The sequence below is a fragment of the Rhamphochromis longiceps genome, linkage group LG14 (assembly GCF_057381845.1).
Source record: "Rhamphochromis longiceps isolate RC_006_pf linkage group LG14, R_longiceps_female_GT1.1, whole genome shotgun sequence".
In the NCBI taxonomy this organism is placed as follows: domain Eukaryota; kingdom Metazoa; phylum Chordata; class Actinopteri; order Cichliformes; family Cichlidae; genus Rhamphochromis; species Rhamphochromis longiceps.
In genome coordinates this window covers 16,900,882-16,924,819 of record NC_140570.1, presented here as the reverse complement: position 1 = coordinate 16,924,819, position 23,938 = coordinate 16,900,882, and the positions used below count along the sequence as shown (strand labels likewise).

The following is a 23,938-nucleotide window of genomic DNA, read 5'->3' as shown; positions in this document are numbered from 1 at the left end:
CTCTTCAACTCAGACCGATAACGTGCAAATGAAAAGTGAAACGTCTCAGGCGAGCTGCAGCACTCAGACCTGGTGTCGGGGTGGTCCTGCTGTTGCTGCAGTATCTTCTTGCGAAACCTCTGACTGCGGCGGAGCCTATTGCTGCTTTTGACAGCGGTTTTGTACTCTGATATGATTGTTCTGATTCGCTCCTCAAAGAAGGCAGAGAGCCGTAAGGTCATGCTGTAAATCTGAAAACAGAGCAAAAGAAGATTGAGCGGGCGAGCCAAAATGTAAAATCGCTAATAAGCTCAGAGAATGTGAACATCCCCTCCCTACCTTGGAGCGTTTGTTGGGTGTGTAAGCTTTAGCATTGGCAAATATTAAGCGTGTGTCTTTGCACAGCTCTGTGGGGTTTTCATAGCGATCTTCCTCCAGGGTCCTTTTCACCGTGCCAAAGTCCATGGGTGTGTCAATGATGTCGTGGTAGTCCTGGGCAAGCACAAAACAAAGGGACTTCAACGCACAACTGAAAACAGCATCTGCTCATAGCGTGGCCTGTAGTGTGCCGTGATAACATACTGGATAGTTCTGAGGATCCACAGGTTGCCTGAACGGCTCCGAGTCCTCACACTCCAATATGTAGTTGAGCAGACTCTTGCACTGTTCCTTCCAGGCATCTCTGTCTGGCAGCACTTCTACAGAGCGCTGCAAATATCAGGGAGAAACAACTCAATGACATGAGGCACAACCTAACAAATCCCCCTTTTTGTTAGTTTTTATTAAAATGAATGTAAAGAGTGTTTCATCATCCCCTTGTCAGTTTTTTTTTGTTTTTTGTAATCTTGAAATGTCAAACAGTTTTTACAGGTATGCCGATCACCCATCCAATGCATCTACCTGTCGCAGTCTGTGTCCAGCAGATGTTCCTGGCGCTTCGGTGTCTTCTTCCTGTAGTCAGCAATCACATTTGAATTATTTGACTGTGACCTTTAATCAGACAACTGCAATGACAATTACATTTTCACACAACGGGATCATAGATTCACAGCGACGTTCACCACGATCACAGGAATGGAAGCGACTACAGCTCAAATAACCACTAGTGATAAACTTTCAGTTGCGCGACTGAAGAGACTACCAATGAGAGTGAAGGATACTGCTGATATGACCTGTTAGGTAAATGCATTACAGGATCCCCTAGGCAACCAGATCCTGAAATTTCCACAAGCGAACAGCTGGCAGATGTGCTACAAGCGAGTTGCTTCCAGCATGTTTGTTGTTTTAGATTCCTTTTCATTGGGGAAGCCTTCGAAATTCCCTTTAATGACAACCTCAAACTTCCAGCCAGAGTCACGAGGAACACTGTTTAGGATTAGACACGTTACACAGGGATCACATACTCTGATAGCTGCCAGACACCTTGTGCCTCAAGGCGTTTTTCACATCTACAGTTTGTTTACGCTGGTCTGAATCAGCTGATGAGTTCATGAATCACACTTCCTCCTGTGATTTAATTTCTTTTCATACAGTTAAAACTCCAAGTGAATCAAACTGCATCACTACAAACCACAAGAGATGACTGAGTCTGCTTATTGGCCAGATACATCTAGGGTGGGAGTAATAAATGGAAATACAGAGAGAAGGTGCTGCACTCCTATGTGTCAGGCAAAACTGTCCCCTGCACATCTGCTACTCTGCTTTATCTTAGGATGCAAAGCTTATGGGAAGCCATTTATTTCCAGTATACACCAGTTAGTAGGGTCAAACTGAGACTCCATCACAACCTCACAATAAATCACCTGATCTGGAGGTCTGGAACTGCATCAAGATCACCTCCTACAGAGGGTCTCGGTATGTTTTGGTGTGCACAACAGTGTTTATTCATACAGTGTATCTGTATGAATAAATCGCACTAAAACAGAGTGGGCTGGCTGTGGCTCAGGAGGTAGAGCGGGTTCTCTAAATACTCTGGTCTGCATGTCAAAATATCTTTAGCAAAAATACCAAATCCTAGTTTTTTGGAGTGTGCAAATGTTAAAATAGGTTCATAGGTACAGAAAAAAAAGCATTATTGGATAAATGAGACTTGTAGCAAGAAGTGCTTCGAGTGCTCATATTATAAAAACACTAAGTACAGTTTTACTTGAAATTAAACTCAGGGTGCGAGTTCTGGCGTTTTAATTGCAAAGGACAGTCATACCAACTTTTGGTTGAATTTTTAAAAGATTCTTTTGAATTTCTTTTAAAAATTATTTACTTTTAACAAACTTTTTTGCAGCAGTACATGAAAAAAAGAAAAACAAACCCACCAACTACAAAGACTAGTTGTTAAATGGTTCAGACTTACCTCATCGTCATCATCCATTTCTTCCACTTCATTGTAGATCTCCATGATATCTGTGCAGCTTGGATTACTGAGAAAGTGAGAAAATGTGTCAGCAAGAAATACAATTAGAAATTCTGCGCTTACAGTTCGTGCATCATCACAAGGTCTACGAACAAACAAACAAGTCCAGAAACACATACTTGACAAATTTCTGGAGGACGTTGGTGATGATTTTTGCAGAGTGGGCAATCTTGCTCCTTGGCTCATTGAAAGTGCGGGCGTTATGTGCAATATACCTGGCATCCCAAATTAATGCTGAGAGGCGTCTGTGGATTACCAAAGCGGAGCAAATGAAACGCAACATTACACACCACTTCTCACTTCTTTGCATTTCATGAACATGTTTTAAGGACAAATCTGGGCCAAAAGTTGAGGAGAAGATTGGTAGAAACTGACCTGTAGAATCTGTTAATGAGCCGCAGTCTGATGGTGCCCAGATCTGTGGGATAGGCGATCACGGTGCAGTAGCTGGGATACTGGACCAAGTCCACGGGACCAGAGAACGGAGCTGCAATCTCTGTGGCACAAACACGGAAAGAACGAGTGTAAGGATCAGGCAGATGTGAGCAAATGACAACGACGACAACATGTCAGTAAACATGAAGGAGAGAATACGTGGGTGAAATCAAACAAACTGGAAGACAAAGAACATCCATTTATGCATACACACCGACAGTGATGAGCTGATCGATGCTAGCGATGAGTCGTTCACACTCCTCATCCCTACTCCTCTCACCCCACTCGCCTGGCAGAGGCTTGTACATCAGCTCCCTCATCTCCTCTGCGGTCACAGGTATACCACCTCCCTCTGTGTCCGGCTGTGGGGCTGCACAACAAAGACAAACCCTTTCAATACACCCTGACACCTATTAACCAAACTCTGCGAAATGTACTCCATTACTAAACCACAGTAAGCTAGTAAACAGCCTTTAGTACCATCATCCTGAATAGGTTCCACATCCCAAGGACTGAGTTTCTCAGTTTCACCATTATCCCACCTGGTAGAAACACAAGAAGGCTGTTAGCAACCAACCAAACAATGCTGGACAAAGCCCGGCTGAACCACTGAATACTATAGGAAGATTTATATAGATTTATTTATGCCTCATCACCTCTAATGCTGTCTCAATCAACCCCAGTATAGTCCCTTAGAAATTTCACATCACTCACTGCTGTCTGGCAGCATCTACAATATCCAGCTTTTGATAGTTAAAATATCTGAAGAATTTTACTTTGTCCCCACAAAGTGTGTGTTTCTTACTTGACTTTGAAGCACTGGAAGAGACTGTCTGGGTACTGCGGCTGGTAGGGCTCCTGGCAGATGATGGTCCCAAACCACCAGGCATCATCTATCACCGAGCGAAACCTGTCGTCTGTGACAAGGAGAATACGATCAAACTCAGGTGTTTGAGCGAGAGAAAAAAAGAAAGAAGCCTGGCACCCATCTGTGAGGGTGACCGCACGGATGAATCATTGGAAACAGCATGTATGTGAACAACAACACCTTTCCCCCTCTCACATCACCAAAATAGCAATGCAGGGAAAGAAAGAAAAACATCAACCAGCAATATCAAACTGGAATAAATCTTCTCAAACTTCTTAGTCTGTCTATATATCCCTGCAGAACGCATTAAACAGATCAGCAGAGGACATTTCTAACAGGCAGTTTTGGCTTTGCTTACTTGGTTGCCAGTTTCTTCGAAGCGCCTCATCATAACACTGCCTCAGCACCAAGAAATCAATCACATCTGGCATGTCGTGATATCTGCAGGGACACAAGAAAGAGGAAAAACTGTCACTTTGACAAGAAGGTACAAAAATCCCTTCAAGACTTGGTGGTGAAGCTGATGCTGGAAACACTAACAAATACTACAGTAAGAAAAGCCTTTCCAAAAAAGACCAGGATCATCAAAATTATGTGGACAGTATTTTTACATTTCACACATTTTCTTTTCCTTCATGATGTGTCAAATTCAAATACTGACCCAACGAGCGGGTGGTAATGTGATTAAGAAGAGCACGGACACTTGATGTGCTTTATCGTAGAGAGGAATGTCACCAATGGACAGAGCTGCTTACTTGATAGAAAATGACTTGTCTGTGATTTTGCCGGTGCCGTGGTCAATGAGCGTCAGCTTCAGGCAGCAAAGTGTTGGCGGGCAAACTTCATATTTGATTCCAGTGATCTTCACAAACTCTTGGTCCTACAAAAACACACAGCAGGATTCCTACTTAATCTGCAGTTACATATTACCACTGAAAATAGTAACTGACACATGCAGACTGGAGAACTTAAGCAGGAATTAGCATTTTATGTATTCCTCCGAACTCATCATCAACTGGGAAATTTTTATGATCTTTATTTTGTTTGTTCCTCGTCTTACCCGGAGCTCCATTCTCTTCCAGGGCTGCTTTTCTAAATTGATGTCGTACAGCTCACTCCGACTTACAGCTTCAACGTAGGCCTCGTGTCCCTGCCGAAAGTAGATCACCTGAAAGACAAATCGTGCAGATGGTTAGAGGGAATGTTTGTACATAGGTGTATAAACCCTGTACAGCCTGAATATGAAATAACTGCTAAATAAAGAAATTAGAAAGAAAACTTAAATTAAATCGATTTGGATAGATGACTTCATTTGTAGCATTTTTGCTACATCCAGCATTTTGTGCAAGTGTTACATGTGTCTCATGCAATCATGTTTTCAGGGGGTGCAACTTTGCCACTTGTTAAGGTGAACCTTACCAACGTTAAAGTTAAAGCAGTGCATGACACTGTCTCTGGAAAGTGCCTGTATGCGTTTGGTGATGCAGGAAATGTATACTTGCTTTATACTTAATTCCAAGTATGGAATAAAGCTGGAAAGTCTCTTTTACACTGCTTTTTACATTAGAAATAAGCAGCAGTACTGAGAGCACAATCTGCAATGAAATAATTAACTAAATCAAAATGCTTATTTAACCGTTCTCGGGCCATAAATGACCAAAATAACAATTTTCTGTAGCATTAATCTTGTCTTATTTGCAACAGTGTTGCATTTTATTGTTATATTTTAGACTAGATTCTAGATTTTAAGCACCATTGTATTATCATCATCTGATGACGTTCCCGATCGGAGCAGAGAGTCATGTGACATGTGCAACATCCTTTATATGAGAGTGTACACAAAAAAAAAGAAAAACAAGAAGAGAATGATGACGGCCGTATCAGGGTAGGGTTTAAGGTTTTGTGGAGCCAGCTTACACAAAGCCTGGCTGGGTTGAACCTCCCTCAGTCTACCCCTCTGGGTTGACATGAGCATCATTTCTTGATTTTACAACTATGACTACAAGTATAAGGCTGCCAACTAAAACCACAAGAAGTAAATGTACTTGTCCTTTTAATTTAAGGAAAAAAAAAACCCCAAAAGACAAAAAACCTTGAAGGATTTAGCTCTGCCAGACCAAATCGCGATCTTGTACTTTTAGGCTAGAAGACCTATTTATGGTGTTCAGCCAAAACCCAAGACTACATTTAATTTAGCCACTATACATTTCATGCCCCAAACAGTCTTCATTTCCTTCCACACCGTGTGCTTACTATTAAATATTGCTGCAATAAAATGAAGTATACTTACTAAGTACAAGTATTGGTTTGTTGATAAAAAAAAGTTTAAAAATAAACTTGACTGGTTGTTTTGTGGTGATGAAGGCATTTGACCTTATCCAGGGTTAAAGCTTAAACAAATTTATTGCAGAATTGTTCAAATAAACAGCACTAAGCAGAAATGTCGGCTACTGCAATCTCATAAATGAGAGAGTATGATTTTTCTTTTCCAATTAGGCATTAGGCTGATGACCCTCTTACCTCATCACCCATTTGGGGAACAAAAGGAGACTTCCTGGGAATGACATCAGTGATCCACGGCGATGGTCTGAACTCATTGGACACTTCCCTGTTAATGGATGGTCTGGGCTTTGGACGCTGATTGAAGCACCAACATGTAAAACATTAAACAAGTTAATATGAGATATTTTCAAATATTTCACACTCGTCATTCTGTCTAAGCAGTTATTAATCAGATTCACAAAGAGAAAAAGATAAATGAGGATTAAGGAACCTTACCCGAGGAAACTTGTTCTTTGCCTTCTTTGCCTTCTCTTTGCCTTTCTTTTTAGGTCTTTCCTCCTCATCACTTTGCTGCTTTTCCTCCTCTTCCTCGTTCTCTTCCTCCTCCTCTTCAGAGCTGCTGAGTCTGCGCCTTACTCGTTTCCGTGATGACAGTGGAGTTGAGGGCTGCAGATTTATACCAGCGTCTGCCGTCCAGTCAGAGTATTCGCTGGATGTATGGCTGTCCAATCAAAAGCAGGTGTGATTACCACAAAAAGCTACACACTTAATTACACAAATATTGCTACTGTAGATATTTTTTTGATACAGGAAATGTTTGGTTACCAGGGAAAGCCTGTTTCTCTGAAAAGTGACTGATGGGGAAAATAATGCCCGTTGACCCTGATCTATAAAGTATATTCACCTTGAGCTGTCAGTTTTCCACTCTTCCTCATCATTGGAGGAATCCAGGTCACTACCATCCAGCTCATTGTCCTGGAGAGATGAAAAAAACAAAAAACAATTACACACAATTAAGGGGGGGGGGGGGGACGACTTGTAAAGAGCGCTTTCATCAAGAGGAGAGTGCATCACCTCTGAGTGCATCTCCGAACTTGCCGTCTCCTCTCCCTCTTCACACGATTCGTCGATGTATTCCAATGCATCTCCACGGCTGTGCGCTCGCTTCGCGGTGGAAGGCTCATCGTCTGAATCATCCTGGGGGGACAGATGGGAATGATTCAGCATCGGTGAAAATAAAGCTGTACTAAAATAGATATGAAAAAACCAAACAACAACTTTCATCACTTAGTTAACCGTTTCAAAAGGACACTCAATATATAGCGTGCCTTTTGTTCTTCGATCCTTTAGCACTTTTTTTTTTTTTTTTTTTTTTTTAACTGCAGCATTCCCTTGCAAATTGGTAAAATTTTACTAAATGCTGTGAAAATTTAAAACCATCTTCACTGGGCGGAAAAACAGGAAACCTACTCGACAGCTGCTGTACATAATGCGCCTCTTCTTTACATTGTACTGAACCACCTCCTCGTCTCCTCTGGCTACTCGAACGTCCTCCTGGTCCCTGAAAAATATAATTCACGTCAAAATAAGCACCCAGAAAAATGCTAGAAAACCTCACTGATGACCATGTTTAGACATGACTTTCTGTTCATGTCATTCCCAGTGCTTCCCACGAGGAACTGGCCCTTCGTTAGCAGACAAACAATCTATATATTTCAGACCAAAGGACTGAGTAAACCTGTTAGGTTTTCTGAATCGACAGACCTGATTAACACAAAAATGTATTTTTTTCATTATTGACCCAAATTAATTACACATTGGAATCTACTGAATAAATCTGCATAGCCAGAACATTATGAACATCTTTATCCAGCATGAAGCAAAACAGATACGATCCACTCAGGATCTCTGAAGGTGCCCTGTGGTGTCTTGTAAGGAGGCCGTGGCACCAAATCTTTTTAAGCCCAGTAAGCTGCAAGCCCCATCATGCTGTCCCCGTTTATACAGTTGATTAGCAAAAAAATACTGCTGGGATTGAAAAACCTAAAGGAATTGCCATTTCTGAGATGCTCGTTATCTGCCCTTACCTTTCCCTGGTTTACCTGTTGTCAAACTATACTAATCTTTAACCTGCCCATCTGACTTACAGCCAACATACCTATTACAAGAAGTGACTCTTCACTCTACATCAAAACATCCCACACGTCGTTGTTATTGGACGATCAACAACATTCACTACATCTGCAATAGATTCCAATCTTTTAAAATTGGTTTCCATTTATTTATAAACTATAAAAATCTTTCCCATAAACAATGACACATCTTGGCACATATTGTACCTGTAGCTGCTGTGTGGAAGTTCGGGTACCACCACCCTGCGTCTCCAGGCCTGCAGGTCTCTCTCAGTGGCCATCTGGCTGCGAGGAGCGTTCTGGTGCATCTGTCGTACGCCCTCCACTTGTCCACTGCGGCGAAGACCCACATTAGGGGGTGACTGCACATCTGCTCGGTCGTTCACGGACACTGAAGTGAAAAATACTCGCTGTCAGCAAATACTTTAAGTCTTTTCTGGATATTCTGAGAAATTCTAAGGTCTACTAAAACCAATCCAGTGCAGCAGTGATGGTGTACTGATACCTCTTCGCGGTGTGCTTGGTGCTGGAGCCAACACAGAGCCTTGGGCCTCGGCTGGCCCTTCGGGTACTGCTCCCGTCTCAGGCTGGTTCTGTCTGTCTTGTTGCTCTTGAAGCTGTCGGATGGCCTCGTCCAGAAGGCTGCTGCGTCTGACTGCAACCTCCTCGGGTTCTGCCGTCTGCTGGCTGATGACCTGCTCTACCACCTCACCATCACCTGAAGATGTGATCATGTCAAACACCATCAAGTTTGATATGTTTAGCTGTAAATACAGTTCAGATGGTCTTAAATCGAGACAATAAAACAGTGAAAATGGGTCTGTGACATTTAAAAGTATATAATCTTCCATTAAGGTAATGGACTAATTGCAGCAGAATTATGGTCTTACTGGTGGCTACATATCCCAGCTGAGGTACCAGGTGCTCTGCAGCAATGTTCTCCCGCCCTGGGACAAGGCGCTGGTACCTAAAAATCAAGGAAAAATGTCGAATTCAAAGACAGGCCAGGGAAAACCATTTTAACTTTGTCATGCTGCTCTCAGGCAATCAGAACCTCTGATTTAACATTCAAACATCTGAACTTTTGGGCAATAAACGAAGACTGTAATGCTGCATAATGAAAACAAGGTGACGTCTACCGTGGGGGGTGAGGGTTTCCATCCACATCCACTAAAAACGGTGGTGGCATAAGATGGGGAGCCTGCTGTGTCTGTTCGTCCAGCACAAAGCCGTTGGCATCCCGGATCAGCGGTCTGTAGTCTGTGTGGAAGAACACCTGATCTGGAAGCTGTGTGGAGACCAGGAGAAGCAGGAAATAAGTAAATGTCTTCACTTTGCTCACAAAACGTAAAATTTCAACCATTTTCTCGATCTCCAAAATGCAACAGTTCTTCTTGCCTTTTCATAGGGCTTGGAACTGCCGAAGCCAAAGATGAGCAGATGGCCATGGGAGTCCGTGCAGGCGAAACGCTGACCATCGGGAGTGAATTTGCAGTCAAAAACAGCTCCGTGACCCTGGCCTTCAATCTGGATGAAAAACCACAAAATAGAAGAAACTTGTCAGAAAATGAGAATTTTTAACAACAGCACAAATCCTTCCCTCACAGTAACTGGGAAAGACTAATGATGTTGTATTTCCTTCTCTCACTTTGCACAAAAAATACCACAAAAAAAAAAAATGTATCCAAATAGAAGAAATCCTGCTTTCAGGGTTAACTTTATGCACACTGCTTTTAATCATAATCATGCTACTGCCCTAATTTAGTGTCCATCAGAATAAAAACATTATAACCACATCTGCCCAGCAGTCATAGATCATTCGTTGTCACATGTGTGAGTAGAGCTGGGCGATATGAGATTTTTTCATATCACAATATGTTTTTTTCATTTCAGGCGATAACGATATCTATCACGATATAAGCCAAATAACTATATTTGTAAGATTTAAATGTGCCGTTGCTCACAAGTAAAATGTGAAATAATCAGCAGCTTGTTTTTATTTAAATATTTATTTCCCATAATAAGTTCAACAGGGTAGATGTACTTAAGGAACATGAGACTTTTTCAGATAAATAAAGGCAAATATTGCAAACTACACAAAAGGCAGCCGCTAAAGCGTTTAAGTTTCAAAATAGAACAAACGAAACAGACTAAATTGTCAATTCCACTTAGAAACAAAATATTAATTGTAAAAATAAATCTTAGTTTGTTTTACAGAATAACAGAGAAAACTGACTAACTTTTGTCAATATCAAATAAACTGAGAACTAAAAGGAAATTCTCAATCTCTCCTTGTTGTATAGCTTAGCTTTTCAAACAGCTTTAACAGTTACTTTAGTCTGACAAAAGCCGAATGACGAATTAGCGCTTCCAGTCAGAGACTGAGGCTACGTCCACACGTACACGGGTATTTTTGAAAACGGAGATTTTCCGTTTTCGTTTTAAAAAATAATCCCGTCCACACGTAAAGGCAGAAATGAAGAAAAACGCTGCTATGAACATGCCAAAGCAGCAGGTGGCGCTAGATTCCTAACCGTGCAGAAATGTTGGCCAATCAGAAGTCTAGAAGCCTCGGTGGGAAAAAGTAAACAAAGCTGGGGCATAGAAGCAGAACCGAGTCGTATGTGTGGACGGACAGTAACTGTGTGTATATGTAAGCATTTAAACACTGCAGAGATTAGAATTAACAGTATTGTAGAAATTCATTTCACCGAAACAATAACGTGGTGCACAGTGTGACGCATGCTCCAGTTTATTGTATTTCCAGACTTGCTTTCGGCACAATTTACAGTGCACGCTACTCTGTTTTTTGTCAGACTTGAAATAGCCGAAATACCTTCAAACTACGGAACTTCTATGGCTCTTCCGTTCGACAATCTCTCCGGCATTGGAACCATCATCTGTTTTCTCTTCGGTCACGCTCGGTTGATTTTTCTAGTCGGCACACTCATTTCCTCCATTACCCGGGCGGTACGGTGGCTGGCTGCTTCCCAAACAAACACACGTGCGGCTTGGCACTTGTGCTGTACGTAACAAGTCACGCGACGTGACGCTGCGGCTGTGATTGGTTCGGCTCTGCGCTACTTAGTTTGGATTGGCTGACCTTTTTTTTATTTTTTTTATTTTTTATTTTAAGAGGACAAGAGCGGCGAGGTCTATCGCGATAGCTTAATTTCTCTATCGAGTAAAAGTTATATCGCGATACATATCGTTATCGTTCTATCGCCCAGCTCTATGTGTGAGTCAGTGCTCTCCCGCTGTTATAGGATGTAAAGGAGGAAAGAATCTAGCTCACTTGCCTCTTACTGTGTGCAGAGATGCACCTTGGCCAAAACAACTACACTGTTCCTTCAGTCCCTCACAATTAAGTGTTATAGCGAATGAATCACACTCTGAGCGCATCATGTTATCGCTCCATCCCGCCGGGGTTAACAACTTTCCGCTGTGCACCATCCTATAAAAGCCAACTTCAGGCAGTGCTGTGTCAGCGTACCATGTTGAAGTAATGCTGTGTGTTTGTGCCTCGCAGCAGGTCCCATATGAACACGTTCCCATCGTGGCCAGCAGACAGGATGATCCTGGGGTCAAAAGGGTGAGGTTCGAGGACAAACACCTCTGCCTCGTGGCCCTGAAAAACAAGCACACTCGAGTTGATCTCTGGTTTAAAATGAGAATCTGTGGCAGTTACATCATAGTCAGTATTAATATGAGCTCTGCAGCAGAACGCAGCACAATTACTTTAAGGATATGTAGCAGCTGTCCTGTGTAGGAGTTCCACACTTTGAGGAGATGGTTGTTAACAGCCGTGATGACTGTATTGTCATGGCGATCCCACGCTACCATGGTGACTTTGGGTTTGAAGTAGCTTTCCTCTTCACTCATTGGCTCAACACTGAGAGAGAAAAATAACAAACGAACATCAAATAACAAATTATTCATAATACTAAAAAAGTAATATGGAAACGAATCTATAAAGTCCCTTTGACACATCTCGTGATGACACTGTAATCACAGAAATCCAGATTTTAATTCTAACACAAAGTACCAGATTATTATCACTAAATTCTTGTGAAAGGCAGGCTTTGGCACATGAGAGGTTTGTAGTCATTTCCAAGACAAAAAGGCTGGATGATAAACAGAATGTTTTTTAAAAGATATTTGAAAAACACATGCAGAGATATTTTTTTTAAAAAAAGAAAAAAAAAAGATGAATATAAATATGCTACTTTCAGCTGCTCCCTTATTCACATGGGGTTGCCACAGCGGGTAGCTCCGCATGTTTGATTTGGCAGACTTTACTCCGGATGCCCTTCCCGGCACAACACCAAAGGGATTTGTGTCTCCTCCCGGAATTAAAGCTGGGGAGCGTTCACTTGTTAAGCAAATGTGTTTGAGATGAATGCAATTACCTGGAAATCATTTGACCGCCCCCCAACCCCCAAATATAACTGAAAATAGCACAAACATCACATTGAGTTTTTAAACTGAAAACAACCGTTATTGACAGAGGCAACAAAAGCCTGGGAAAAAAAGTGTGATGAGTTAATTTTGCAGAATTAAGTAGTGTTATGCCTCACCATTATGTGGGCAAATGGTTTGATTTAAAATTAACACACTGCAGTTTTATGATGAGAAACACTAGAGGATTTATTCAGCTATCGTTAGAAGATTCAGAGAATCCGGAGATCCTGTGTACAGAAGGAACGAGGGAACACTTCTGAGAAATGTCATCAGTGCACACAGGTTTGTTGCTGCATTTGCAAGTGCAAGATAAAAACCAAACACGCAAAGCAGAGCTCTGACCCCAGTGCTCATGACACTAAAGGAGAGTACACGGCACAGGAAACTTGCCTGAATTCTGTCTTTATTTACATTTTACACGGCATCGGAACACCTTGGTAAACAGGAGCTGTACATTTTAAATATATGCTCATGTTTTCATATACATATAAATTCTGCATGAGCTACAGAATAGAGACTGAATTTTGGAAGCAGACCTAGTTTAGCACGGAACAATCTGTCCAGAGGAATGCTCTGCTGGCAAACCGAGAACACCATGTATACCTAGAGGTATGAGTCTCATTCAGGTAAGTCCTTGCTTATTTTAATAAAACAATGCCAACCCACATTCTGCATTTACTGGTAATTCAATGCATGCGGCTTTCTTTCTTCTAGTGACTGCTGAAATTAAAAGTTCATTTTAACGCTTTAAAATAAATCCATAAATAGGCGCCTGAAAGTGTTGAAAAGTGGCTTCTTTTAGGCAGACTTTGATTTTACGCAGCTAATTTTTTGCCAGTGCAAGAACTGTGCTTTAAATTATATACATACCGGTATGTACAGCGAAACACAGCCTGAATGTTTGAAAGCCTCCCCAGTTTGACACTGAACATGCGTTAACTGGCAGATAAAAACAAACATAAGATCTGTCCTCCATTTCCACTGGTTACTCTCCAGGAATAACTAGCCTATAGTAAGGAAGTGAAGCTATACACAACCTAAGACAACACAAAGCCTAATCCTGGGGACACAATACAACTGAACCAGACAAACTTATTCATAAAACAACCCTGTAATTACAAAAAAATACATCAATCAGTATTACCCCTCAGCAAACAAGTTCTTTCAGTGGTATGTATAATTATATACATAAAGAAAACCTTTGTTGGCGACTTGCTTTCCAAACAGATGACCGAGCCAATACAAGCCGACAACTGAACAAATAAGTATTTGAGCAAACGGTTTCCTCAGCTGCCGTCAGCACCTGGTTTACTTGGACATGCTCCGACAGCTCCTCCGAGCAGCTTAGGCAGCAAACGCTTCCTTTTCGTTCAGCAAATCGGGCACTTTTTATTCCAAATGAGAATCTAGCTCATTCTGTGCTATTACAGAACCAAAATCAAGAAGGCATCTTCACCAAGATAAGACCCACTTTCGTCCACGCTGGTTCACAAGAGCAAAGACTCACCCTGGAATAGTGGCAGACATGTTCAGCAGGATGCACCTCCACTGCTGCCGCTGGTGGAGCTTCCAGATCCGTGCTGTTCCATCTCGACTTCCACTCACAAACCTGGCACGGGACAGCGACAAACACCAGGCACCATCACTTTACACACCATCCCACTCAGTTAAACGTGTACTCTGAATACTGCAATACTTGATATAATTTTTAAATAATAATAGAATGAGCTTTTATCATACCTTTCACCTGAGTGGCAAAATTGGATGCTATCAACTTTGTCCTAGAAACCAGAGACATGTAAAAGGATCATCAGGATCAAAAGGAGAAGAACAACAAATTCTTACATCAAATTTGCATTTGCAGCTCAAAGTTCTGCCAATAAAACCTTTGTAAGGATAAAGTTTTGCTCTTCAGATGATGCTTACCGTGTGCTCATGGAGCTCTGATATCTTTTCTGGGCTCCCACTTCCCAAGTAATATATTCGGATGACATCATCAGTACTTCCTGTTGCTAAAAACATCCCACCTGGAAAAAAGTTGGTAACGTGAAATGGCGTGTTGCACTTAATTTATTTTATTTAACCTTTATTTATACAGGTAGTCCCATGGAGACTCGATGTCTCATTCACAAGAGACCTGTTCCAGACAACCATTAAAATTACAACAATAAAATAACTAAATAATTCTTTAGTTAGACACATGAAGTAGCACAGAGGTCATTAAAAACTAGCAGCTCTTTATTGATTGCTTTGGCTCTAGACTTTGTTTACAGGATGGTGGAGGAGACAGTGGAGAAATGGCAGGAAAAGGGACTCAACATATAAATGTCTGGTTACCTGGACTGAATGAGGAGCACACGGTCTGAACACCTGGCCTTGGCCGCTCTGTAAATTTGTGCGGTCGATCGCTGGAAGTAGAGAAGAAAACATCACTGATTTCATCCAAAATAGAACACGTGACTGAATTCGGAGCAGACGCTAAAGAAATGATGTTTTCGTTTTTATATTTCATGTCTACCTTTTGCCCTGTCCTTCAACATAAACTGACAGTCAAACTTACATCTAAACCAACCAGCATCTCAACATTTTGGATGACAGACGAGATTACAGCCGGGTCGGATGTCACGCTGCCATTGTTTTGGTCAGATAAGAGACAACAACATACTTGCATATCAGTTAAACAGGCGTTCAAGGTTTAGAATACAACTAAACTTAGCACAAAAACAGAAGGAGATCTGTGTGTGGTGGGTAATATCTTTGTTGTAACAATGCCTCCTCTCATAAATCTTACACCACTGGAAAGCCTGCTTATTCCCCCTTTAATGTTGCATTTGTGGGTTGAGCATCAAGGCCAAACAGCTTATTCTGCTGTTGACTATTGTTTGGTGTTGTTTACTGTATTACATGATTGAAGTCTGAAGAAACAAGATATATTGGAAATTTAACTATTTATTTATTTAACAAACAGGGACCCCTGTAGCATGTGGAAGGTGACAGGTACAACAACCTGGCACCACTTTCTCGTACTAATCACCAACTTGGTCACACACTGCTGTGGGATCTCATTCTTCAACCAGCAATTGTTGCACATCAACCAGTGTGGTTGTGTTGGTCACTCTGGTATGAACAGCACACCCAAAATGATACCAAAAATCTTCAGTGGGATTGAGGTCAGGACTAAGGGCAGGCATTTCCATCCTCTCTACTCAAAAATTCTGTTAGTCTGCAATAAATCCCAATGTGTGGGGCGAGCACCACCTTGGAGGATAGTTTGGTCCTAAAAAGCGCAGATGTGGGATTGCCGCTGCATGCAGAAACTTATCTTATCTGCACCGAGATTGCCTCCAATGATGACAAGCCCCGGTGAGGGAGATGCCGCCCCACATCATCACACTGCCTTCACCAAAAGCTGTTAACCTATCGTTGCTGCAATCAGCAATTGCATTCTCCACATCCTCTCCACACTTTGACCCCACAAACGATCCACCTGCCGCAGGCAGAATCTCAATTCATCGCTGAACACACCATTCCTCCACATGTTCTCTGACATCACCCATTATATGTAAATTGCCCTTCAACTTGGAGATGGTACTAGGTACTCCAAATAATGCTGCATCTTGGTTTGTGGAACACCAGCTTGAAGTTTCCAGATTAGTGAAATGTAGCATGTCTGGAGCAGACACCAACCGACTGCTGTAGCAGGGTCCCTGCTCACAGGTGCTGCCAATCAGACACCTGATTGGCAGCACCTGTGTTACCAGAAGTTCAAAACAAGAATAAGCTGTTTAGCATTGGCAGAAAACATCTGACAAGTTATTCATGAGCGCAACCCACCTACTCAACTCTGCTGTTCAACCCAAAAATGTGGCACCACTTAAAAGGAAATAATCAACGTTCCCAGTGGTATAAGATTTATTGCCAAGAAGCATTGTTAAAAAGAAATAATCAAAGAAACAAATTTTCTTATTTATATGCTTTCTATCTGAGCTTCTTTAAGACAAGGCAGACGCCAGTATAAAGGATGATGTAATGGCAATACACCAGCAGCCAACACTGGGAGTTAAAAACCTTTTAAGCCCAATGTGACTTGTTTTCCAGTTACGCCTTAGGCCCTACTGCTAATTTCCATTAGAATAATAATTTCTAATGGATGAATATTCCCACTCCTATGTACAAGGCGTTGCACAGCTTAGCATTGTTTGTGCCTCGGTGGAAGCGACACACACACAGAAACTAAACTGTTTTGTACTTTAATACATTTATAATAGTTTTATTTTTTTCTTCTTTAGCAGTCTTAGTTTACTGCTCCAGCTGAACTGTGTTCAACAGCATTTCATCAATGGATTACGCATCTGATTTGGGATGAATGCTTTGACAGAATATTTGCCACCAACATTTTGAGGTTAATTGGTGATTCTAAATTACCCATTCACACTCAGATTAACACCCGTCTCTTAGTCCTGAGACAGGCTGGCGACCATCCAGGGTGTGCCCTGCCTCTCGTCTTGTGGCAGTTGTGATATGCTCTATCAAGTGTTCAATAAGCATGTGGTTTGACAACCATTAATATAGTTTCCGTGTTTTTGCAAAGAGCAGCCGCAGAGGCAGAGACCACCCTCACTACTGTCTGACGCACACCCAGTCATTTTGTTCTAGAAACAGGCCTGAAATATTACAGAAACCTCTCGGTTCAGAGTGGAGCTATGAGGGTTACTCCTGGGAGGCTTTCAAGGGGTACCGAGTTAACATACAGCACTCACCTAAAGTTTATGCTGTTGGCATCCCACTGCCAGAAGCAGACAGTAGCATCAGTTCCAGTGGACAGCATGTAACGTTTGGAGCCCTTGGCAAACGGTGAAAACTGAAACCACAAGAAAAACCACCCATCAGACCCCACTCCAGCCAGTGAGTCAGTCTATGTAGACCGAAACCTGCATTTCACAGAGAAAGGTGAATATTAACCTTTTCTCCCCCTGTACTGGCCAAGACAAAATCTTGATCTTGAGCCAACGGTTAAGAAGGACGAGGTTAAATTTTATTTTCTGGTGTGCACCAACAATGATTTTCAGACTGACTGGACCAGAAATGCTCTTACTGGCTTCAGGACATCTTTAAGTGAAAGGAAAAACAGGCGACAGAGCACGGAAAATGACTCTAAACAGTAAATACGTTCCCAGTATCACGCAGTACTGTTTCTACACATAGCTATGAGGTGAAGAGGAGCTGAAGTAAAGAGAAGACCAAATGAACCATTATCTTTCACATAAAACCAGAACTTGTACAGTTTCATTTCAGTCAATCAGGGAGTTTCTGTGCCATTAAAAACAGTTGCATGGCAGGTAAACTTAACTCACTGAAATAAAAAATGCTTTTATAGAGAAAGAAGGTGGCAAGAGAACTGTAGAAAAGTAAAGATCATGACCGGTGTTTTACTCAGAACATTTTCTTCATGAATCGGCCAGCACTAATATGTACAACTGTGTGATTTTAGAGTGCCACTACACAACATTCACACATGAGAAAAATCTAAAGAAATTAATGAAATCAGTTTATCATTTACTTTGGAAAAGCATGCACATGCTCATATTTAACTTCAATGAACATTTAAAGCCAGCAGTGCATTTTGCAACACTGAAGATACAGCCATCTTGTTTGAATAAACTTTACTGAACTGTTGATGGACGAAACTAAAATGGATTTTGTGCTTATGTTAAATTCTGGCCATGGAGAAAGGACTGTTTAAATTATTAAGTACTGTGAGAGAAAAACAAAGGATAAAAGAATGGGCTAAACCTACTAGCAACGAATGTTGATGCACAAAATCTGGTGCACTGCCAGAGCGATCCAGGTGCAACTTACGCTCTGCAGTTTCTGTTCCAGGACGTGACTACACAGCCATAAATCGGTCTATTTCTGACAACAATCGTTTAGGTCACAGAGTGTAACAAGAGAATCTCACACCAAACCAAAAGATACAGTCACACCGTGATTCCCTGAGGATTTTGTCTTCAAATAAAGCACTGGATGAACCCACGTTTAAAACAAACAGCATAATATAAAGACTGAAGCTCCTTTACCTGAAGGGAGGTAATGGATCCACTGTGTCCCTGCAGCACAGCTACGGGGGCACAGGTACGAAGGCACCACACACGGATGGTTTTGTCACAGCTTCCTGCAGCAATTAGCGTATTCTCATAGTTAACTGCCAAGTCTGTGATCTCTGCAGAGTGTCCTCGCAGCGTTGAATGAAGCCTTCCATCAAACGAAGACCAAATCTTCACCAAGCAGTCATCTGAGCCCTTAAAAACAAAAACAAGAGCATATGCTTTAGTATACCTGTATGAGAAGAAGAATCTGGGGTACACAGTTAAGGTGGGCACAAGCAACTTAACACTCTAATATTAACAATGCATGTACAGTGGGTGCAATCTGAGTGCTCTTTCATGCAGAAAAACGCTGATTATTATTCTTACAAAGTAGGTGTTTAATTCTGAGAAGAGTGACAAGCTCCAACTTACTGTAAAGATCCTGAGACCAGTGCGATCAAATGCAATACAGTACACTGCAGACAGATGCCCCAGGATCCGCCTATGTAGACGCATGTGCTCATAGTTGCTGACAGGACAGATGGAGCTGAAGCGTTGCGCTCCGGTCAGCTCTCTCCCTCGATGCACCTTCACTGTTGGCAGCATGCAATCAGAAAAATAGTAGTAAACAGAGTTGTAAATAAACTACAAATACAGTAAGGCAGAAGCAGAGGGTGATGAACACAAAGGAAAATATAAGCCTTTAGATACATCACCAAATAAAAGTCAGGTTTCAGTTTGTCTCACCAGCTTTCACCTTTCCTTTTTTACATTTTTTATTTCAGTTTCATAGGCTTTATTTACACAAACACAGCTTGAAATTAAACTCCATTTCCCAATTCAAAACTGATTCGTAAACAAGAACAAAATCACTTCCTTTCTTAAATCTGCTCCATCTGGTTTTTATATGTTGCTAGGGGAAACAAACTATGAGAAACAAGAAGTTCTCCATAAGGGTTTTTTTTTTCCTTCTTTTTCGCTTTAAGGTCTTAGAGCTTTAAAAATTTAAGGACAGATTTTAGATGACAATTTATACAAATGTAACTTGGTAAAGAGTTACTTCACTAGTATTTTTGATGTGTGTGTTGTTTGTCCTGAGGAAGGAATGGGATTTACAAGGTTGTTTATGACAGCATAAAAGAAATAGATGGCCCAGCTCCAGGATCAAACAGGAATAATCAGAAATGCACCGAATTGCATGAGTAAAATGATAATTCCACTTAAACGTTTAAAAATGGCGACTTGTGATTAACAGCTCGTTACATCATGGCAAACAATGTGGTGGGGTGTAAGCCTGTCAAGCAAAAGAAAATTAAATGCTGTATTTAGGGCTGCAGCAATCAATTATTTTTAGTAATTAAGTAATCATCAATTAATCGAGTAATCAGATAAGAAATACTTTAGTCTTATTAATGGGCAATAATAAGGTCTTTCAAAATAAACTGCTCATTGTAATTTCTAAAAATGAAACCAATTATTTAAAGTTTAACTACACACAACATCCGTCATAAAACAAAAATCTACACCCTGTGATTGTTTTTACGTCCCATATTAAAATGTAATTTTTTAAAGAAAACATTCTTTAATTGAAAAATATAAATACTCTCAAGTACTCTCTTTCAGAGTTTTATCTCCTGGATGAGGTAGATTTGTTGTGTTTTCATGTTTATGAGTTTTTGTGCATGTTTCTGCGTGTGAAGTCAAGCGAAGAGTGGGTTTGTGCCTGTAAGCCTTTAAAGAAGAATGTGGTGGCTGCAACGAAGACAAGCGAGCATGTCAGCATTCTGAAGTTTGCACTGTGCTTTGATGGAAAGTTTCTGAGCTGCTCAAAACAGATGTTATGATGGTGTAGATGCATATGGTGTTACTCTATAATAATAATAATAATAATAATAATAATAATAATAATAATAATAATAATAATAATAAAAAAATATTATTATTCAGTGTCCAGAGTTTTAGTGGCCCACGTACATTTTTATTGGCTTGTGAAAAAGCTTGCATTTTTTTAATTTTTAAATTGTAAAGCAATTTATGAACACAATATTTTATATTATTTCACCTTCAATCTGAAAAATGTTACAAAAGCCTTGAAATTAATGTGATCTAGTAAACCTCATGCCCCACTTTAGACTCACCCCTGTTTGCTGCAGGTATCGCTTCAATATAAAATAGGGCAGCTAGCGTCAGCCTTCAACAAGCTGTATAATTTAAATCTAAACACACTATCAGACTAAGTTATCAGCTCATCTGCATGTTTTAATACAATTTCTGGAGGATTATTACAGATTTTTCGCTGTGTAAAACAGTGGCGAATGGAGCAGCTACAGTTTGCTTTTCTTCGAGTCGGGGTTTGTTGTTTAGATGCTTTTAGGAAAGTGTCCTGCTCACTTTTTCCAAGTAACGGAATTAATGTTGATCACAGGAACAGCGCTGCTGTTTTGGATGCTAGAAACACGTTTTCTGTCACTCTACCTGAGCTCAGCGTCTCGGTAACGACTCCACATTAAACTATGTCAGCATCATCATTACTGCTGCTGTTTTCTTACCAGTTTTTTGTTTAAAACTGGGGACTGTGTGGGCTTAATGTTTTCAGACTCTGTATTCATTCACTGCTCCTAAACATATTTCTATTTCATGTCTATTTGTCATCACAAATGCCGGTGGAACTCTTGCATTTCCATGGTGACAATGGTGCACTACAGAGCCAATGTATTAAACAAAGCATTGAAACAAACAATTTGTGTCAAGAACTTTTTATTATCAAATTACTCGAAGAATTGTTGCAGCCCGAGCTGTATTAAACTTACACTGAGCCAGTTATTAATGTGTGCATATCATTGATCCATTTCACTTCACACCAATGAGAAGTATACAGAGGAAGGTCAGGCCTACCTAGCTGTGGAGGTTTCTTGCAGTTCAAAGGCCTCTCTGGTGGTCTGCCCCGGTGAAGGGCTGCATATGATGAAGCTTTAAACCTCTCGCTGTCACAGTCTGAAAATCAACACCAAAAGTTCACAGAACGATTCTGCTGATTGCGAGTAGTAGTACTATTTGACACAGACACTGTCAGTTATGGTGTACATACAGACCAGTATACCATCCAAACCTTTATAATAATGGGATCTAAATATGTTTCTGAGTAACGTCCACCACACACACAAAGTTCTTGAAGACTGCTCACCTTTTGCAGTCCTAAGCATGGACTGCTTTCCAGATCCCAGGAGAGAATGAACACCTGGGACACATGATGGCACCTCTTTATCAAGAAGTGGTCCAATCTGCTTACATATCTGTAGCAAGTGGTTTGGTGCAATATGTCTGTTGGCTGCAACCTATCAGTGCAAGCAAACAAACAAATAACATAAAATAAATCATTGTATGGACATGACAGTGAAAACAGACCACTTATAAAACCATTTAAAAATGAATAGCCAGTAATTCTGATAACCAGTAAATAAAGTAAATGTATGTTAAACAGATGGACAAACAGGGAGAAAGATAGGTTTCTGAACTCCTATTCTCACAGGCGTGGCTTATTTTTATCGACCAATCACAGCGCATCTCGAAAGCGAACTAACGCAGAGACAGCGCATCTCGGTTTCTGATTGGCCAGTGAAGCCGTCTCGACCAAGAGAGAAGCCAAACTACCCACCCTATCTGCGGTACAACAGTCGGGCTAAATAATATCAAACTCAGTGTTTAAATGCCGTTTTTTCTGCACCACACAACACTTCACAGTAAGAAATGTAGCCACTGAGAGCGAGTTTTGACCTTGTGCAAAGCCACAAGTCGACGATTTCCAACAGTAACCCAGCAGGAAAAAAGAACAAAGACCGTAAACAAGAACGGAGCGTGGCCGCACGGTCCCCAGTCACAAGACAATAACAACCGCCGATAGTGCATAACAACATACACGAAGTTAAAGCTTACCACATCTTCATATGTTCTCGGGTGCTCATTTCCAAGCCAGTCCAATCTCCCGGGTAAGAGCTGTCGAAAAGAGAGTTTGGTAAAGCGAAGTCAGAACAGAAAACGCCAGCAGCTCCACATCAAGCTAGTAAAAAAACCGGGTGATGTCAAAGGAGTAACGGGGTATTAAAAGTCGACTGAGTGAAACAAGTTTATGCCCGGACTCAGTCAACACCAACGGGTAGCAGCTAGTTAGCTGTTAAAGGCAAAGACAGCTGGGATACATACCTGATATTCCTCCAGCTCGTTCGCAAGGACCTGCAGAGGATTAAAAAACACACGATTCAGATGAGAATGTCTCCATCAACTCAACTCATTATCAAGTGGCTAGCCAACTATTTTGAAATACAACAGTGTGAGAGTCAAAGCACGCCAGCTCACCTCAGCCGCTCTCCGACATGGACCCGTTGTGAGAAAACGCGATATCAAGTAATAGAGCTCTGAAATGAACGGGGAGAACATTTAACAGCCGGAAAAGCAAATGGGATATCAATTATAACACGAGCGACACCGTTGTAATATTAAGCTTTTCAACTGGCTTTACTTCAACGGCTTACCCGACTCAAGGAGCGAAATGTTCCGATTTTTGGCCATTGAAACGGCCGTGATTTGGAGAGTTGAAACAAATTTTCCGCTAACTTTATGGCTACAGAGAATATGATATATTTATTTAATTTCAGTTACACAGCTCTGGCCCCCTCCACGGTTGCTCCCGCTTTCTATTCAGCCTGTTTGCAGTCGCCATTGGAAGGATGAGGCCTCAGCGATACGGCTTACTTCCGCCAAAGCGGAGTAACACAGGAAAAAGGGGGTGGGGAGGAGCACTCGCTCAACAAAAGACAAAAGTATACGTTCGCGTGTTGGTTAGGTACACGGCAGGTTCGGAGTGCAACGTCAGGTATTGATACGACTCCCCGACCACGTGTCGATAACAAGTCATTTAAGAAAAAAATACACACGATCAATCCATCGCGCGCCCCCTTTTTTTAGCGACCAAGGTCGTGAGTTCTGCACATGACGTCATAGATAATGGTCGCAAAATTGCCTTATCGACCTCCTGATAAATGCGTTTTACCGGTTTTCCGAAATTATCAGTGATGAGCCCTAATAATATTGCCATCCTCGGCTCTAGTACGCTGTATAAATATATATAGAAATCTGTATTTCATGCTTTTTATCTAAAGTGCAGGGTATTTTTTATTGGTGGGTTATTATGAAATATACTTGCACTTATATTCTTTGTGAATTGTATAAAATTGACAGCTTTTACCAAAGAATTTGCCATTTGATTGCACATTTACGACACTAAAAT

The 23,938-nt window shown here is 41.2% G+C and overlaps 1 protein-coding gene across 1 annotated transcript in view; it reads right to left on the bottom strand.

Annotated features, from left to right (window-relative positions):
- Nucleotides 1–23,586, bottom strand: part of brwd1 (bromodomain and WD repeat domain containing 1) — a 28,410-nt gene extending 4,824 nt beyond the window's left edge. Inside the window, exons 1-38 of the mRNA XM_085380984.1 lie at nucleotides 23,184–23,586; nucleotides 23,008–23,066; nucleotides 22,855–22,884; nucleotides 22,588–22,647; nucleotides 21,839–21,989; nucleotides 21,550–21,648; nucleotides 19,087–19,247; nucleotides 18,646–18,867; nucleotides 17,329–17,429; nucleotides 14,906–14,976; nucleotides 14,495–14,595; nucleotides 14,309–14,349; nucleotides 14,076–14,177; nucleotides 11,846–11,999; nucleotides 11,601–11,735; nucleotides 9,506–9,634; nucleotides 9,247–9,395; nucleotides 8,998–9,074; nucleotides 8,613–8,825; nucleotides 8,315–8,498; nucleotides 7,446–7,536; nucleotides 7,050–7,172; nucleotides 6,880–6,950; nucleotides 6,471–6,696; nucleotides 6,213–6,329; nucleotides 4,753–4,860; nucleotides 4,448–4,572; nucleotides 4,051–4,133; nucleotides 3,630–3,741; nucleotides 3,305–3,366; nucleotides 3,039–3,194; nucleotides 2,765–2,885; nucleotides 2,509–2,634; nucleotides 2,330–2,396; nucleotides 880–930; nucleotides 562–687; nucleotides 319–471; nucleotides 70–230 (exon numbers count right to left, since the gene is read on the bottom strand). Coding sequence (XP_085237110.1) covers nucleotides 70–230; nucleotides 319–471; nucleotides 562–687; nucleotides 880–930; nucleotides 2,330–2,396; nucleotides 2,509–2,634; nucleotides 2,765–2,885; nucleotides 3,039–3,194; nucleotides 3,305–3,366; nucleotides 3,630–3,741; nucleotides 4,051–4,133; nucleotides 4,448–4,572; nucleotides 4,753–4,860; nucleotides 6,213–6,329; nucleotides 6,471–6,696; nucleotides 6,880–6,950; nucleotides 7,050–7,172; nucleotides 7,446–7,536; nucleotides 8,315–8,498; nucleotides 8,613–8,825; nucleotides 8,998–9,074; nucleotides 9,247–9,395; nucleotides 9,506–9,634; nucleotides 11,601–11,735; nucleotides 11,846–11,999; nucleotides 14,076–14,177; nucleotides 14,309–14,349; nucleotides 14,495–14,595; nucleotides 14,906–14,976; nucleotides 17,329–17,429; nucleotides 18,646–18,867; nucleotides 19,087–19,247; nucleotides 21,550–21,648; nucleotides 21,839–21,989; nucleotides 22,588–22,647; nucleotides 22,855–22,884; nucleotides 23,008–23,066; nucleotides 23,184–23,220 — 4,355 coding nt within the window. The 5' untranslated portion in view covers nucleotides 23,221–23,586. The remainder of the gene's footprint in view (nucleotides 1–69; nucleotides 231–318; nucleotides 472–561; nucleotides 688–879; nucleotides 931–2,329; nucleotides 2,397–2,508; nucleotides 2,635–2,764; nucleotides 2,886–3,038; nucleotides 3,195–3,304; nucleotides 3,367–3,629; nucleotides 3,742–4,050; nucleotides 4,134–4,447; nucleotides 4,573–4,752; nucleotides 4,861–6,212; nucleotides 6,330–6,470; nucleotides 6,697–6,879; nucleotides 6,951–7,049; nucleotides 7,173–7,445; nucleotides 7,537–8,314; nucleotides 8,499–8,612; nucleotides 8,826–8,997; nucleotides 9,075–9,246; nucleotides 9,396–9,505; nucleotides 9,635–11,600; nucleotides 11,736–11,845; nucleotides 12,000–14,075; nucleotides 14,178–14,308; nucleotides 14,350–14,494; nucleotides 14,596–14,905; nucleotides 14,977–17,328; nucleotides 17,430–18,645; nucleotides 18,868–19,086; nucleotides 19,248–21,549; nucleotides 21,649–21,838; nucleotides 21,990–22,587; nucleotides 22,648–22,854; nucleotides 22,885–23,007; nucleotides 23,067–23,183) is intronic.
- Nucleotides 23,587–23,938: the final 352 nt, after the last annotated feature.